The sequence below is a fragment of the Oncorhynchus clarkii genome, unplaced genomic scaffold, assembly GCF_045791955.1.
Source record: "Oncorhynchus clarkii lewisi isolate Uvic-CL-2024 unplaced genomic scaffold, UVic_Ocla_1.0 unplaced_contig_10514_pilon_pilon, whole genome shotgun sequence".
Classification (NCBI taxonomy): Eukaryota; Metazoa; Chordata; class Actinopteri; order Salmoniformes; family Salmonidae; genus Oncorhynchus; species Oncorhynchus clarkii.
This window is the reverse complement of record NW_027257964.1, coordinates 196376-212193: the sequence shown is the minus strand read 5'-3', so window position 1 is coordinate 212193 and position 15818 is coordinate 196376. Positions and strand designations below refer to the sequence as shown.

Below are 15818 nucleotides of genomic sequence, written 5' to 3'. Positions count from 1 at the left end.
TTAGTAGAGAGAGGAGACTGGTTAGTAGAGAGTGAGGAGACAGGTTAGTAGAGAGAGAGGAGACTGGTTAGTAGAGAGAGGAGACGGGTTAGTAGAGAGAGGAGACGGGTTAGTAGAGAGAGGAGACGGGTTAGTAGAGAGAGGAGACGGGTTAGTAGAGAGAGGAGACGGGTTAGTAGAGAGAGGAGAGACGGGCTAGTAGAGAGAGAGGAGACGGGTTAGTAGAGAGAGAGGAGACGGGTTAGTAGAGAGAGAGGATATTGTTTAGTAGAGAGGGGAGACTGGTTAGTAGAGAGAGGAGACGGGTTAGTAGAGAGAGGAGACGGGTTAGTAGAGAGAGGAGACGGGTTAGTAGAGAGGGGAGACGGGTTAGTAGAGAGGGGAGACGGGTTAGTAGAGAGAGGAGAGACGGGTTAGTAGAGAGAGGAGAGACGGGTTAGTAGAGAGAGGAGAGACGGGTTAGTAGAGAGAGGAGAGACGGGTTAGTAGAGAGAGAGGAGACGGGTTAGTAGAGAGAGGAGACGGGTTAGTAGAGAGAGGAGACGGGCTAGTAGAGAGAGGAGACGGGCTAGTAGAGAGAGAGGAGACGGGCTAGTAGAGAGAGAGGAGACAGTTTAGTAGAGAGAGGAGATGCATTTCACTGTAAGTCTACACCTGTTGTTTACAAAGCATTTCACTGTTAGTCTACACCTGTTGTTTACAAAGCATTTCACTGTTAGTCTACACTCTTGTTATGTGACAAATATGATTTGATTTTAGATTTGTTTGTTTTAATCACCATTTTCTGTCTCTGTCTCTCTCTTTCTCTCTCTTTCTCTCTGTCTCTCTTTCTCTCTCTTTCTCTCTGTGTCTCTGTCTCTCTCTCTCTCTTTCTCTCTGTCTGTGTCTCTCTTTCTCTCTGTGTCTCTCTCTCTGTCTATCTTTCTCTCTCTTTATCTCTTTCTCTGTCTCTCTTTCTCTCTCTTTCTCTCTCTCTGTCTCTCTCTCTCGTGTCTGTCTCTCTCTTTATCTCTTTCTCTGTCTCTCTCTTTCTCTCTCTTTCTCTCTGTGTCTCTGTCTCTATTTCTTTCTCTTTCTCTCTCTCTGTGTCTCTGTCTCCCTCTCTGTGTCTCTCTCTCTTTCTCTCTGTGTCTCTGTGTATCTCTCTCTCTGTGTATCTCTGTCTCTCTTTCTCTCTGTCTCTCTCTCTCTCTCTGTCTGTCTCTCTTTCTCTCTGTCTCTCTCTGTCTCTCTCTCTCTCTGTGTCTCTCTCTCTCTGTCTCTGTGTGTTTTCTAACCTTGTCCTCTTTGTTTTCCAGGTTCAGCAGATTGACCGTGTGGTGGAGGTGGTGGATGAGGCTGTTAAAGGTGAGACTCTAAACCGTCACGTAACCGTCACGTAACCGCCACTAAACCGTCACTGAACCATCACTAAACCGCCATTAAACCGTCACGTAACCGTCACGTAACCGCCACTAAACCGTCACTGAACCATCACTAAACCGCCATTAAACCATCACTAAACCGCCACGTAACCGCCACGTAACCGTCACTAAACCGTCACGTAACCGTCACTAAACCATCACTAAACCGTCACTAATCCGTCACTAAACCGCCACTAAACCGCCACGTAACCGTCACTAAACCGCCACGTAACCGTCACTAAACCATCACTAAACCGCCACTAAACCATCACTAAACCGCCACTAAACCATCACTAAACCGCCACGTAACCGTCACTAAACCATCACTAAACCGTCACTAAACCATCACTAAACCGCCACGTAACCGTCACTAAACTGTCACGTAACCGTCACTAAACCGCCACGTAACCGTCACTAAACCACCACGTAACCATCACTAAACCATCACTAAACCGCCACGTAACCGCCACTAAACTGCCACTAAACCATCACTAAACCGACACTAAACCGCCACCAAACCGTCACTAAACCTCCACGTAACCGCCACCGTTTACAGGGAACGTCAGTTGAATTGAAGAATGAACAGTCATTAACCATCACTAAACCGTCAGTTTAATTGAAGAATTAACCGTCATTAACATCAGATGTCGCTGTACGACCAAATTAACAGTCATTAACATCAGATGTCGCTGTACGACCAAATTAACAGTCATTAACATCAGATGTCGCTGTACGACCAAATGAACAGTCATTAACATCAGATGTCGCTGTACGACCAAATTAACAGTCATTAACATCAGATGTCGCTGTACGACCAAATGAACAGTCATTAACATCAGATGTCGCTGTACGACCAAATTAACAGTCATTAACATCAGATGTCGCTGTACGACCAAATTAACAGTCATTAACATCAGATGTCGCTGTACGACCAGATTAACAGTCATTAACATCAGATGTCGCTGTACGACCAGATTAACAGTCATTAACATCAGATGTCGCTGTACGACCAAATTAACAGTCATTAACATCAGATGTCGCTGTACGACCAAATTAACAGTCATTAACATCAGATGTCGCTGTACGACCAGACCTCCTTCAGTCCAGTTATCTGTTTATGATTTGAAATACATTGTCCAATTTCCCTTTTCCAATGTTTTATTTTTTAAATTTATTTCACCTTTATTTAACCAGGTAGGCCAGGTGTTCTCATTTACAACTGCAACCTGGCCAAGATAAAGCAAAGCAGTTCGACCCATACAACAACAGAGTGACACATGGAATAAACAAAACATAGAAACGTAGAAAAAGTCTATAAACAGTGTGTGCAAATGTAGAAGATTAGGGAGGTAAGGCAATAAATAGGGTCTAGAGGCAAAAATAATTACAATTTAGCATTAATACGGGAGTGATAGATTTGCAGATGATGATGTGCAGGTAGAGATACTGGTGTGCAAAAGAGCAAGAGGATAAATAATAATATGGGGATGAGGTAGTTGGGTGTGCTATTTACAGATGGGCTGTGTACAGGTACAGTGATCGGTAAGCTGCTCAGACAGCTGATGCTTAAAGTTAGAGAGGGAGATACGAGTCTCCAGCTTCAGTGATTTTTTTCAATTCGTTCCAGTCATTGGCAGCAGAGAACTGGAAGGAAAGGCGGCCAAAGGAGGTGTTGGCTTTGGGGGTGACCAGTGAGATATACCTGCTGGAGCGCGTGCTACTGGTGGGTGTTGCTATGGTGACCAGTGAGCTAAGATAAGGCGGGGCTTTACCTAGCAAAGACTCATAGATGACCTGGAGCCAGTGGGTTTGGTGACGCATATGTAGTGAGGGCCAGCCAACAAGAGCATACAGGTCGCAGTGGTGGGTGGTATATGGGGCTTTGGTGACAAAACGGATGGCACTGTGATTGAACATCCAATTTTCTGAGTAGAGTGTTGGGGGCTATTTTATAAATTACATTGCTGAAGTCAAGGATCGATAGGTGTGAGTGAAGGTGGCTTTTTTGCGAAATTGGAAGCCGATTCTAGATTTAATTTTGGATTGGAGATGTTTGATGTGAGTCTGGAAGGAGAGTTTACAGTCTAACCAGACACCTAGGTATTTATAGTTGTCCACATATTCTAAGTCAGAACCGTCCAGACTAGTGATGTTGGACGGGCTTGCGGGTGCGGGCAGCAATCGGTTGGAAGAGCATGCATTTAGTTTTACTAGCATTTAAGAGCAGTTGGAGGTCACGGAAGGAGTGTTGTATGGCATTGAAGCTCATCTGGAGGTTAGTTAACACAGTGTCCAACGAAGGGCCAGAAGTATACAGAATGGTGTCGTCTGCGTAGAGGTGGATCAGAGAATCCCCAGCAGCAAGAGCGACATCATTGATGTATACAGAGAAGAGAGTCGGCCCGAGAATTGAACCCTGTGGCACCCCCATAGAGACTGCCCGAGGTCTGGACAACAGGCCCTCCGATTTGACACCCTGAACTCTGTCTGAGAAGTAGTTGGTGAACCAGGCGAGACAATCATTTGAGAAACCAAGGCTGTTGAGTCTTGCCAATAAGAATGCTATAATTGACAGAGTCGAAAGCCTTGGCCAGGTCGATGAAGACGGCTGCAAAGTACTGTCTTTTATCGATGTCGGTTATGATATCGTTTAGGACCTTGAGCGTGGCTGAGGTGCACCAGCTCTGAAACATAGTGGAGATGGTACGGTGGGATTCGAAATGGTCGATGATCTGTTTGTTAACTTGGCTTTCGAAGACCTTAGAAAGGGCAGGATGGATAGAGGTCTGAAACAGTTTGGGTCTGGAGTGTCTCCCCCTTTGAAGAGAGGGGATGACCGCGGCAGCTTTTCAATCTTTGGAGATCTCAGACGACACGAAAGAGAGGTTGAACAGGCTAGTAATGGGGGTTGCATCAATTTCGGCTAATCATTTTAGAAATAGGGGGTCCAGATTGTCTAGCCCGGCTGATTTGTAGGGATCCAGATTTTGCAGCTCTTTCAGAACATCAGCTGTCTGGATTTGGGTGAAGGAGAAGCGGGGGGGATTGAGCAAGTAGCTGCAGGGGGTGCTGAGATGTTGGCAGGGTAGTGGTAGTAGCTGCAGGGGGTGCTGAGATGTTGGCAGGGTAGGGGCAGTAGCTGCAGGGGGTGCTGAGATATTGGCAGGGTAGGGGTAGTAGCTGCAAGGGGTGCTGAGATGTTGGTAGGGTAGGGGTAGTAGCTGCAGGGGGTGCTGAGATGTTGGCAGGGTAGGGGCAGTAGCTGCAGGGGGTGCTGAGATGTTGGCAGGGTAGGGCAGTAGCTGCAGGGGGTTCTGAGATGTTGGCAGGGTAGGGGTAGTAGCTGCAGGGGGTGCTGAGATGTTGGCAGGGTAGGGGCAGTAGCTGCAGGGGTTGCTCATCTAGACATTCTACTGTATCTACTAACACAGTATCACCATATCTACATACCATACCCCTCATTTAGACATTCTACTGTATCTACCAACACACACATCATATCTACATACCAGACCCCTCATCTAGACATTCTACTGTATCTACTAACACAGTATCATCATATCTACATACCAGACCCCTCATCTAGACATTCTACTGTATCTACCAACATACAGTATCATCATATCTACATACCAGACCCCTCATCTAGACATTGTACTGTATCTTCTACTGTATCAGTGGCTCCCCGATGTCTCTACAGGGCTCTCTGTTGATCTTCCTCACAGAAGGGAGGAGAAGGAGGAGGAGGAGGAGGAACAATGTTTTTAACATCCATGACTTTTCACTGAACCATCTGGGGAGTTGATGCTCTTCTCTCCCAGTTATTATCATGTAGATGGGTTGTATAAGTGATTTAGCTGGTGTTATGAGTTCACATTCTTCTGATCTTACCTCTATCTTAGGAGTTGATGCTCTTCTCTCCCAGTTATTATCATGTAGATGGGTTGTAGAAGTGATTTAGCTGGTGTTATGAGTTCACATTCTTCTGGAGGCAGGAGGAGCTGGCAACAGTTCTGTAATTACATTCTAGCCTGTGATGTGGGGGCTGAGAGAGGCTCAGTAGCCGTCTCGGACACAGGAACTTTTGATACGACGAAGGGCATTAAGCACCTGGTCATCGTCTTCATCTCTCCGCCGCTGATTTATAACAGAACCATTATAAAACATATCTGAGGAGAGAGAGATACCTCACCTCTTATGACATCAGACTCTGAGGAGAGAGAGAGAGAAATACCTCACCTCTTATGACATCAGACTCTGAGGAGAGAGAGAGAGAGATACCTCACCTCTTATGACATCAGACTCTGAGGAGAGAGAGAGAGAGATACCTCACCTCTTATGACATCAGACTCTGAGGAGAGAGAGATACCTCACCTCTTATGACATCAGACTCTGAGGAGAGAGAGAGAAATACCTCACCTCTTATGACATCAGACTCTGAGGAGAGAGAGAGAGATACCTCACCTCTTATGACATCAGACTCTGAGGAGAGAGAGATACCTCACCTCTTATGACATCAGACTCTGAGGAGAGAGAGAGAGAAATACCTCACCTCTTATGAGAGATCTCTATGGGTCACGATGTCATCCAGTTAGCTTTTACTCCCTCTCTCATCTCTTTCATCCCTCCCTCCCTCCCTCCCTCCCTCCCTCCCTCCCTCCCTCCCTCCCTCCCTCCCTCCCTCCCTCCCTCCCTCCCTCCCTCCCTCCCTACAGTACCTTCATCCATTCCTCCTCCCTCTCTCCCTCTCTCCCTCCCTCTCTCTCTCCCTAGCTCCCTCTCTCCCTCTCTCCCTCCCTAGCTCCCTCCCTCCCTCTCTCCCTCCCTCCCTCCCTCTCTCCCTCCCTAGCTCCCTACAGTACCTTCATCCATTCCTACCTCCCTCCCTCTTGTTATATTGATACGGGAGAAAGGGGTCAGGTTCTGGTATCTGTCTTGTTATATTGATGAGGGAGAAAGGGGTCAGGTTCTGTAATGTCTTGTTATATTGATGAGGGAGAAAGGGGTCAGGTTCTGTAATGTCTTGTTATATTGATAAGGGAGAAAGGAGTCAGGTTCTGGTATCTGTCTTGTTATATTGATACGGGAGAAAGGGGTCAGGTTCTGGTATCTGTCTTGTTATATTGATGAGGGAGAAAGGGGTCAGGTTCTGGTATCTGTCTTGTTATATTGATAAGGGAGAAAGGGGTCAGGTTCTGGTATCTGTCTTGTTATATTGATAAGGGAGAAAGGGGTCAGGTTCTGTTATCTGTCTTGTTATATTGATAAGGGAGAAAGGGGTCAGGTTCTGGTATCTGTCTTGTTATATTGATAAGGGAGAAAGGGGTCAGGTTCTGTAATTTCTTGTTATATTGATAAGGGAGAAAGGGGTCAGGTTCTGGTATCTGTCTTGTTATATTGATAAGGGAGAAAGGGGTCAGGTTCTGGTATCTGTCTTGTTATATTGATGAGGGAGAAAGGGGTCAGGTTCTGGTATCTGTCTTGTTATATTGATAAGGGAGAAAGGGGTCATGTTCTGTTATCTGTCTTGTTATATTGATAAGGGAGAAAGGGGTCAGGTTCTGGTATCTGTCTTGTTATATTGATAAGGGAGAAAGGGATCAGGTTCTGGTATCTGTCTTGTTATATTGATAAGGGGTCAGGTTCTGTAATGTCTTGTTATATTGATAAGGGAGAAAGGGGTCAGGTTCTGGTATCTGTCTTGTTATATTGATGAGGGAGAAAGGGGTCAGGTTCTGGTATCTGTCTTGTTATATTGATGAGGGAGAAAGGGGTCAGGTTCTGGTATCTGTCTTGCTATATTGATAAGGGAGAAAGGAGTCAGGTTCTGGTATCTGTCTTGTTATATTGATAAGGGAGAAAGGGGTCAGGTTCTGTAATGTCTTGTTATATTGATAAGGGAGAAAGGGGTCAGGTTCTGTAATGTCTTGTTATATTGATACGGGAGAAAGGGGTCAGGTTCTGTAATGTCTTGTTATATTGATAAGGGAGAAAGGGGTCAGGTTATGTAATGTCTTGTTATATTGATAAGGGAGAAAGGGGTCAGGTTCTGTAATGTCTTGTTATATTGATAAGGGAGAAAGGGGTCAGGTTCTGTAATGTCTTGTTATATTGATGAGGGAGAAAGGAGTCAGGTTCTGGTATCTGTCTTGTTATATTGATGAGGGAGAAAGGAGTCAGGTTCTGGTATCTGTCTTGTTATATTGATAAGGGAGAAAGGGGTCAGGTTCTGGTTTCTGTCTTGTTATATTGATAAGGGAGAAAGGGGTCAGGTTCTGGTATCTGTCTTGTTATATTGATAAGGGAGAAAGGGGTCAGGTTCTGTAATGTCTTGTTATATTGATAAGGGAGAAAGGGGTCAGGTTCTGTAATGTCTTGTTATATTGATACGGGAGAAAGGGGTCAGGTTCTGTAATGTCTTGTTATATTGATAAGGGAGAAAGGGGTCAGGTTATGTAATGTCTTGTTATATTGATAAGGGAGAAAGGGGTCAGGTTCTGTAATGTCTTGTTATATTGATAAGGGAGAAAGGGGTCAGGTTCTGGTATCTGTCTTGTTATATTGATAAGGGAGAAAGGGGTCAGGTTCTGGTATCTGTCTTGTTATATTGATAAGGGAGAAAGGGGTCAGGTTCTGGTATCTGTCTTGTTATATTGATAAGGGAGAAGGGGGTCAGGTTCTGGTATCTGTCTTGTTATATTGATAAGGGAGAAAGGGATCAGGTTCTGGTTTCTGTCTTGTTATATTGATAAGGGAGAAAGGGGTCATGTTCTGTTATCTGTCTTGTTATATTGATAAGGGAGAAAGGGGTCAGGTTCTGGTATCTGTCTTGTTATATTGATAAGGGAGAAAGGGGTCAGGTTCTGGTATCTGTCTTGTTATATTGATAAGGGAGAAAGGGGTCAGGTTCTGGTATCTGTCTTGTTATATTGATAAGGGAGAAAGGGGTCAGGTTCTGGTATCTGTCTTGTTATATTGATGAGGGAGAAAGGGGTCAGGTTCTGGTATCTGTCTTGTTATATTGATGAGGGAGAAAGGGGTCAGGTTCTGGTATCTGTCTTGTTATATTGATAAGGGAGAAAGGGGTCAGGTTCTGGTATCTGTCTTGTTATATTGATAAGGGAGAAAGGGGTCAGGTTCTGGTATCTGTCTTGTTATATTGATGAGGGAGAAAGGGGTCAGGTTCTGGTATCTGTCTTGTTATATTGATAATGGAGAAAGGGGTCAGGTTCTGGTATCTGTCTTGTTATATTGATGAGGGAGAAAGGGGTCAGGTTCTGGTATCTGTCTTGCTATATTGATAAGGGAGAAAGGAGTCAGGTTCTGGTATCTGTCTTGTTATATTGATAAGGGAGAAAGGGGTCAGGTTCTGTAATGTCTTGTTATATTGATAAGGGAGAAAGGGGTCAGGTTCTGTAATGTCTTGTTATATTGATACGGGAGAAAGGGGTCAGGTTCTGTAATGTCTTGTTATATTGATAAGGGAGAAAGGGGTCAGGTTATGTAATGTCTTGTTATATTGATAAGGGAGAAAGGGGTCAGGTTCTGTAATGTCTTGTTATATTGATAAGGGAGAAAGGGGTCAGGTTCTGTAATGTCTTGTTATATTGATGAGGGAGAAAGGAGTCAGGGTCTGGTATCTGTCTTGTTATATTGATGAGGGAGAAAGGAGTCAGGTTCTGGTATCTGTCTTGTTATATTGATAAGGGAGAAAGGGGTCAGGTTCTGGTATCTGTCTTGTTATATTGATGAGGGAGAAAGGGGTCAGGTTCTGGTTTCTGTCTTGTTATATTGATAAGGGAGAAAGGGGTCAGGTTCTGGTATCTGTCTTGTTATATTGATGAGGGAGAAAGGGGTCAGGTTCTGGTATCTGTCTTGTTATATTGATAAGGGAGAAAGGGGTCAGGTTCTGTAATGTCTTGTTATATTGATAAGGGAGAAAGGGGTCAGGTTCTGTAATGTCTTGTTATATTGATACGGGAGAAAGGGGTCAGGTTATGTAATGTCTTGTTATATTGATAAGGGAGAAAGGGGTCAGGTTCTGTAATGTCTTGTTATATTGATAAGGGAGAAAGGGGTCAGGTTCTGGTATCTGTCTTGTTATATTGATAAGGGAGAAAGGGGTCAGGTTCTGGTATCTGTCTTGTTATATTGATAAGGGAGAAAGGGGTCAGGTTCTATAATGTCTTGTTATATTGATAAGGGAGAAAGGGGTCAGGTTCTGGTATCTGTCTTGTTATATTGATAAGGGAGAAAGGGGTCAGGTTCTGGTATCTGTCTTGTTATATTGATAAGGGAGAAGGGGGTCAGGTTCTGGTATCTGTCTTGTTATATTGATAAGGGAGAAAGGGATCAGGTTCTGGTTTCTGTCTTGTTATATTGATAAGGGAGAAAGGGGTCATGTTCTGTTATCTGTCTTGTTATATTGATAAGGGAGAAAGGGGTCAGGTTCTGGTATCTGTCTTGTTATATTGATACGGGAGAAAGGGGTCAGGTTCTGGTATCTGTCTTGTTATATTGATAAGGGAGAAAGGGGTCAGGTTCTGGTATCTGTCTTGTTATATTGATAAGGGAGAAAGGGGTCAGGTTCTGGTATCTGTCTTGTTATATTGATAAGGGAGAAAGGGGTCAGGTTCTGGTATCTGTCTTGTTATATTGATAAGGGAGAAAGGGGTCAGGTTCTGGTATCTGTCTTGTTATATTGATAAGGGAGAAAGGGGTCAGGTTCTGGTATCTGTCTTGTTATATTGATAAGGGAGAAAGGGGTCAGGTTCTGGTATCTGTCTTGTTATATTGATAAGGGAGAAAGGGGTCAGGTTCTGGTATCTGTCTTGTTATATTGATGAGGGAGAAAGGGGTCAGGTTCTGGTATCTGTCTTGTTATATTGATAAGGGAGAAAGGGATCAGGTTCTGGTATCTGTCTTGTTATATTGATGAGGGAGAAAGGGGTCAGGTTCTGGTATCTGTCTTGTTATATTGATAAGGGAGAAAGGGGTCAGGTTCTGTAATGTCTTGTTATATTGATAAGGGAGAAAGGGGTCAGGTTCTGGTATCTGTCTTGTTATATTGATAAGGGAGAAAGGGGTCAGGTTCTGGTATCTGTCTTGTTATATTGATACGGGAGAAAGGGGTCAGGTTCTATAATGTCTTGTTATATTGATACGGGAGAAAGGGGTCAGGTTCTGTAATGTCTTGTTATATTGATAAGGGAGAAAGGGGTCAGGTTCTGGTATCTGTCTTGTTATATTGATAAGGGAGAAAGGGGTCAGGTTCTGTAATGTCTTGTTATATTGATAAGGGAGAAAGGGGTCAGGTTCTGGTATCTGTCTTGTTATATTGATGAGGGAGAAAGGGGTCAGGTTCTGGTTTCTGTCTTGTTATATTGATAAGGGAGAAAGGGGTCAGGTTCTGGTATCTGTCTTGTTATATTGATAAGGGAGAAAGGGGTCAGGTTCTGTAATGTCTTGTTATATTGATAAGGGAGAAAGGGGTCAGGTTCTGGTATCTGTCTTGTTATATTGATAAGGGAGAAAGGGGTCAGGTTCTGTAATGTCTTGTTATATTGATGAGGGAGAAAGGGGTCAGGTTCTGGTATCTGTCTTGTTATATTGATAAGGGAGAAAGGGGTCAGGTTCTGGTATCTGTCTTGTTATATTGATACGGGAGAAAGGGGTCAGGTTCTGGTATCTGTCTTGTTATATTGATAAGGGAGAAAGGGGTCAGGTTCTGGTATCTGTCTTGTTATATTGATAAGGGAGAAAGGGGTCAGGTTCTGGTATCTGTCTTGTTATATTGATAAGGGAGAAAGGGGTCAGGTTCTGGTATCTGTCTTGTTATATTGATACGGGAGAAAGGGGTCAGGTTCTGTAATGTCTTGTTATATTGATAAGGGAGAAAGGGGTCAGGTTCTGGTATCTGTCTTGTTATATTGATAAGGGAGAAAGGGGTCAGGTTCTGGTATCTGTCTTGTTATATTGATAAGGGAGAAAGGGGTCAGGTTCTGGTATGTCTTGTTATATTGATAAGGGAGAAAGGGGTCAGGTTCTGGTATCTGTCTTGTTATATTGATAAGGGAGAAAGGGGTCAGGTTCTGGTATCTGTCTTGTTATATTGATAAGGGAGAAAGGGGTCAGGTTCTGGTATCTGTCTTGTTATATTGATAAGGGAGAAAGGGGTCAGGTTCTGGTATCTGTCTTGTTATATTGATAAGGGAGAAAGGGGTCAGGTTCTGTAATGTCTTGTTATATTGATAAGGGAGAAAGGGGTCAGGTTCTGTAATGTCTTGTTATATTGATAAGGGAGAAAGGGGTCAGGTTCTGTAATGTCTTGTTATATTGATAAGGGAGAAAGGGGTCAGGTTCTATAATGTCTTGTTATATTGATGAGGGAGAAAGGGGTCAGGTTCTGGTATCTGTCTTGTTATATTTATGAGGGAGAAAGGGGTCAGGTTCTGGTATCTGTCTTGTTATATTGATAAGGGAGAAAGGGGTCAGGTTCTGTAATGTCTTGTTATATTTATGAGGGAGAAAGGGGTCAGGTTCTGGTTTCTGTCTTGTTATATTGATAAGGGAGAAAGGGGTCAGGTTCTGGTATCTGTCTTGTTATATTGATGAGGGAGAAAGGGGTCAGGTTCTGGTTTCTGTCTTGTTATATTGATAAGGGAGAAAGGGGTCAGGTTCTATAATGTCTTGTTATATTGATAAGGGAGAAAGGGGTCAGGTTATGTAATGTCTTGTTATATTGATAAGGGGTCAGGTTCTGGTATCTGTGTTGTTATATTGATAAGGGAGAAAGGGGTCAGGTTCTGTAATGTCTTGTTATATTGATAAGGGAGAAAGGGGTCAGGTTCTGGTTTCTGTCTTGTTATATTGATAAGGGAGAAAGGGGTCAGGTTCTATAATGTCTTGTTATATTGATAAGGGAGAAAGGGGTCAGGTTCTGTAATGTCTTGTTATATTGACATTTTTACACTAGGTAGTGTGGACCTAAACATCTTCCCACATTATACTCTAGGTAGTGGGGACCTAAACATCTCCCCACATTATACTCTAGGTAGTGTGGACCTAAACATCTCCCCACATTATACTCTAGGTAGTGTGGATCTAAACATCTCCCCACATTATTCTCTAGGTAGTGTGGACCTAAACATCTCCCCACATTATACTCTAGGTAGTGTGGACCTAAACATCTCCCCACATTATACTCTAGGTAGTGGGGACCTAAACATCTCCCCACATTATACTCTAGGTAGTGTGGACCTAAACATCTCCCCACATTATTCTCTAGGTAGTGTGGACCTAAACATCTCCCCACATTATTCTCTAGGTAGTGTGGACCTAAACATCTCCCCACATTATACTCTAGGTAGTGTGGACCTAAACATCTCCCCACATTATTCTCTAGGTAGTGTGGACCTAAACATCTCCCCACATTATTCTTTAGGTAGTGGGGACCTAAACATCTCCCCACATTATTCTCTAGGTAGTGTGGACCTAAACATCTCCCCACATTATACTCTAGGTAGTGTGGACCTAAACATCTCCCCACATTATACTCTAGGTAGTGTGAACTTAAACATCTCCCCACATTATACTCTAGGTAGTGTGGATCTAGCGTTACTAATACATATAACATTAGCTAGCCTATATCATTACTAATACATATAACATTATCTAGCCTATAGCATTACTAATACATATAGCATTATCTAGCCTATAGCATTACTAATACATACAGCATTAGCTAGCCTATATCATTACTAATACATACAGCATTATCTAGCCTATAGCATCACTAATACATAGAGCATTATCTAGCCTATAGCATTACTAATTCATACAGCATTATCTAGCCTATAGCATTACTAATACATCGAGCATTATCTTACCTATATCATTATCTAGCCTATAGCATTAGCTAGCATATAGCATTACTAATACATAGAGCATTATCTAGCCTATAACATTACTAATACATAGAGCATTATCTTACCTATATCATTATCCAGCCTATAGCATTACTAATACATACAGCATTATCTAGCCTATATCATTACTAATACAGAGCATTATCTTGCCTATAGCATTACTAATACATAGAGTATTATCTAGCCTATAGCATTACTAATACATACAGCATTATCTAGCCTATAGCATTACTAATACATACAGCATTATCTAGCCTATAGCATTACTAATACATACAGCATTATCTAGCCTATAGCATTACTAATACATACAGCATTATCTAGCCTATAGCATTACTAATACATACAGCATTATCTAGCCTATATCATTACTAATACATACAGCATTATCTAGCCTATATCATTACTAATACATACAGCATTATCTAGCCTATATCATTACTAATACATACAGCATTATCTAGCCTATAGCATTATCTAGCCTATAGCATTACTAATACATACAGCATTATCTAGCCTATAGCATTACTAATACATACAGCATTATCTAGCCTATAGCATTATCTAGCCTATAGCATTACTAATACATACAGCATTATCTAGCCTATATCATTACTAATACATACAGCATTATCTAGCCTATAGCATTATCTAGCCTATAGCATTACTAATACATACAGCATTATCTAGCCTATAGCATTATCTAGCCTATAGCATTACTAATACATACAGCATTATCTAGCCTATAGCATTACTAATACATACAGCATTATCTAGCCTATAGCATTATCTAGCCTATAGCATTACTAATACATACAGCATTATCTAGCCTATATCATTACTAATACATACAGCATTATCTAGCCTATAGCATTATCTAGCCTATATCATTACTAATACATACAGCATTATCTAGCCTATAGCATTACTAATACATACAGCATTATCTAGCCTATAGCATTACTAAAGCTACCTCCAGTTTGTGGGGTTAGTCTGCTTTAGGCAGGATAAGCTGCTATTGAGAAGTGTGCTGAAATAATTATCTTATTAGGAAAAGCAGGCTCCTAATGTCCATAGTGTTTAAATGTTAGCTTTTTTTAGTCCCTTAAATTCATATTTATATATATATATATTTACACCCACGATACAGAATACCAGAGACCCTTCTTCCTATCAGTTTACGCATCTCACCTGCTCTGCAACGATCGTTGCATTTTTCAAATGATTTTAATTACATGCTGTTGAATAGAGAGATCGTTAAAAACGCCGCGATTTAATGAACGGCATCTTTCCATTTGTCATTGTGAGGAGCTCTGTCCTTCTTACCGTGAGATTGTCTGAATGAGAGATTGAGCCAGACAAATAACTCCATCCCTCTGTTTCTCTACTCCTCCATTTCTCTACTCCTCCATCCCTCTACTCCTCCATTTCTCTAATCCTCCATTTCTCTACTCCTCCATCCCTCCATTTCTCTACTCCTCCATTCCTCCTCGGTGTTCTGACTAGTATTTGTGTGTGTTATGTGTTGAAGGTCACTCGGTGTCTTGACTAGTATTTGTGTGTGTTGTGTGTGAAGGTCACTCGGTGTCCTGACTAGTATATGTGTGTGTTGTGTGTGAAGGTCACTCGGTGTCCTGACTAGTATTTGTGTGTGTTGTGTGTGAAGGTCACTCGGTGCGTCTGCTGGGTCAGAAGAAGGACAACGGGAAGCGTCTCGGTGGAGCCAGACTGGATCTGCCCAAGATTAGAAAGAACCCTCTGATAGAGATCATTTCAATCAATACAGGGTAAGCTGCTGTTTTCAACCAGGGGAAACACGCACACACTCGCGCACACACACACACACACACACACACACACACACACACACACACACACACACACACACACACACACACACACAGGTAGCCGGCGACAAATGAGGGGGAGGCCAGAGGTAGCTCGCTAGACCGGTGCCTGGCTGGCCTCGTCACTCAGACCGGTGCCTGGCTGGCCTCGTCACTCAGACCGGTGCCTGGCTGGCCTCGTCATTCAGACCGGTGCCTGGCTGGCCTCCTCACTCAGACCGGTGCCTGGCTGGCCTCCTCACTCAGACCGGTGCCTGGCTGGCCTCCTCACTCAGACCGGTGCCTGGCTGGCCTCCTCACTCAGACCGGTGCCTGGCTGGCCTCCTCACTCAGACCGGTGCCTGGCCGGCCTCGCCACTCAGACCGGTGCCTGGCCGGCCTCGCAACTCAGACCGGTGCCTGGCCGGCCTCGCCACTCAGACCGGTGCCTGGCCGGCCTCCTCACTCAGACCGGTGCCTGGCCGGCCTCCTCACTCAGACCGGTGCCTGGCTGGCCTCCTCACTCAGACCGGTGCCTGGCTGGCCTCCTCACTCAGACCGGTGCCTGGCTGGCCTCCTCACTCAGACCGGTGCCTGGCTGGCCTCCTCACTCAGACCGGTGCCTGGCTGACCTCCTCACTCAGACCGGTGCCTGGCTGGCC

The 15818-nt window shown here is 43.6% G+C and overlaps 1 protein-coding gene across 1 annotated transcript in view; it reads left to right on the top strand.

The window, feature by feature from the left end:
• LOC139394295 (threonylcarbamoyladenosine tRNA methylthiotransferase-like) overlaps positions 1-15818 on the top strand; it is a gene marked incomplete at its 3' end in the record, with an annotated part of 294766 nt that overhangs the window by 92839 nt on the left and 186109 nt on the right. The window contains exons 4-5 of the mRNA XM_071142320.1: positions 1299-1347; positions 14997-15117. Coding sequence (XP_070998421.1) covers positions 1299-1347; positions 14997-15117 — 170 coding nt within the window. The remainder of the gene's footprint in view (positions 1-1298; positions 1348-14996; positions 15118-15818) is intronic.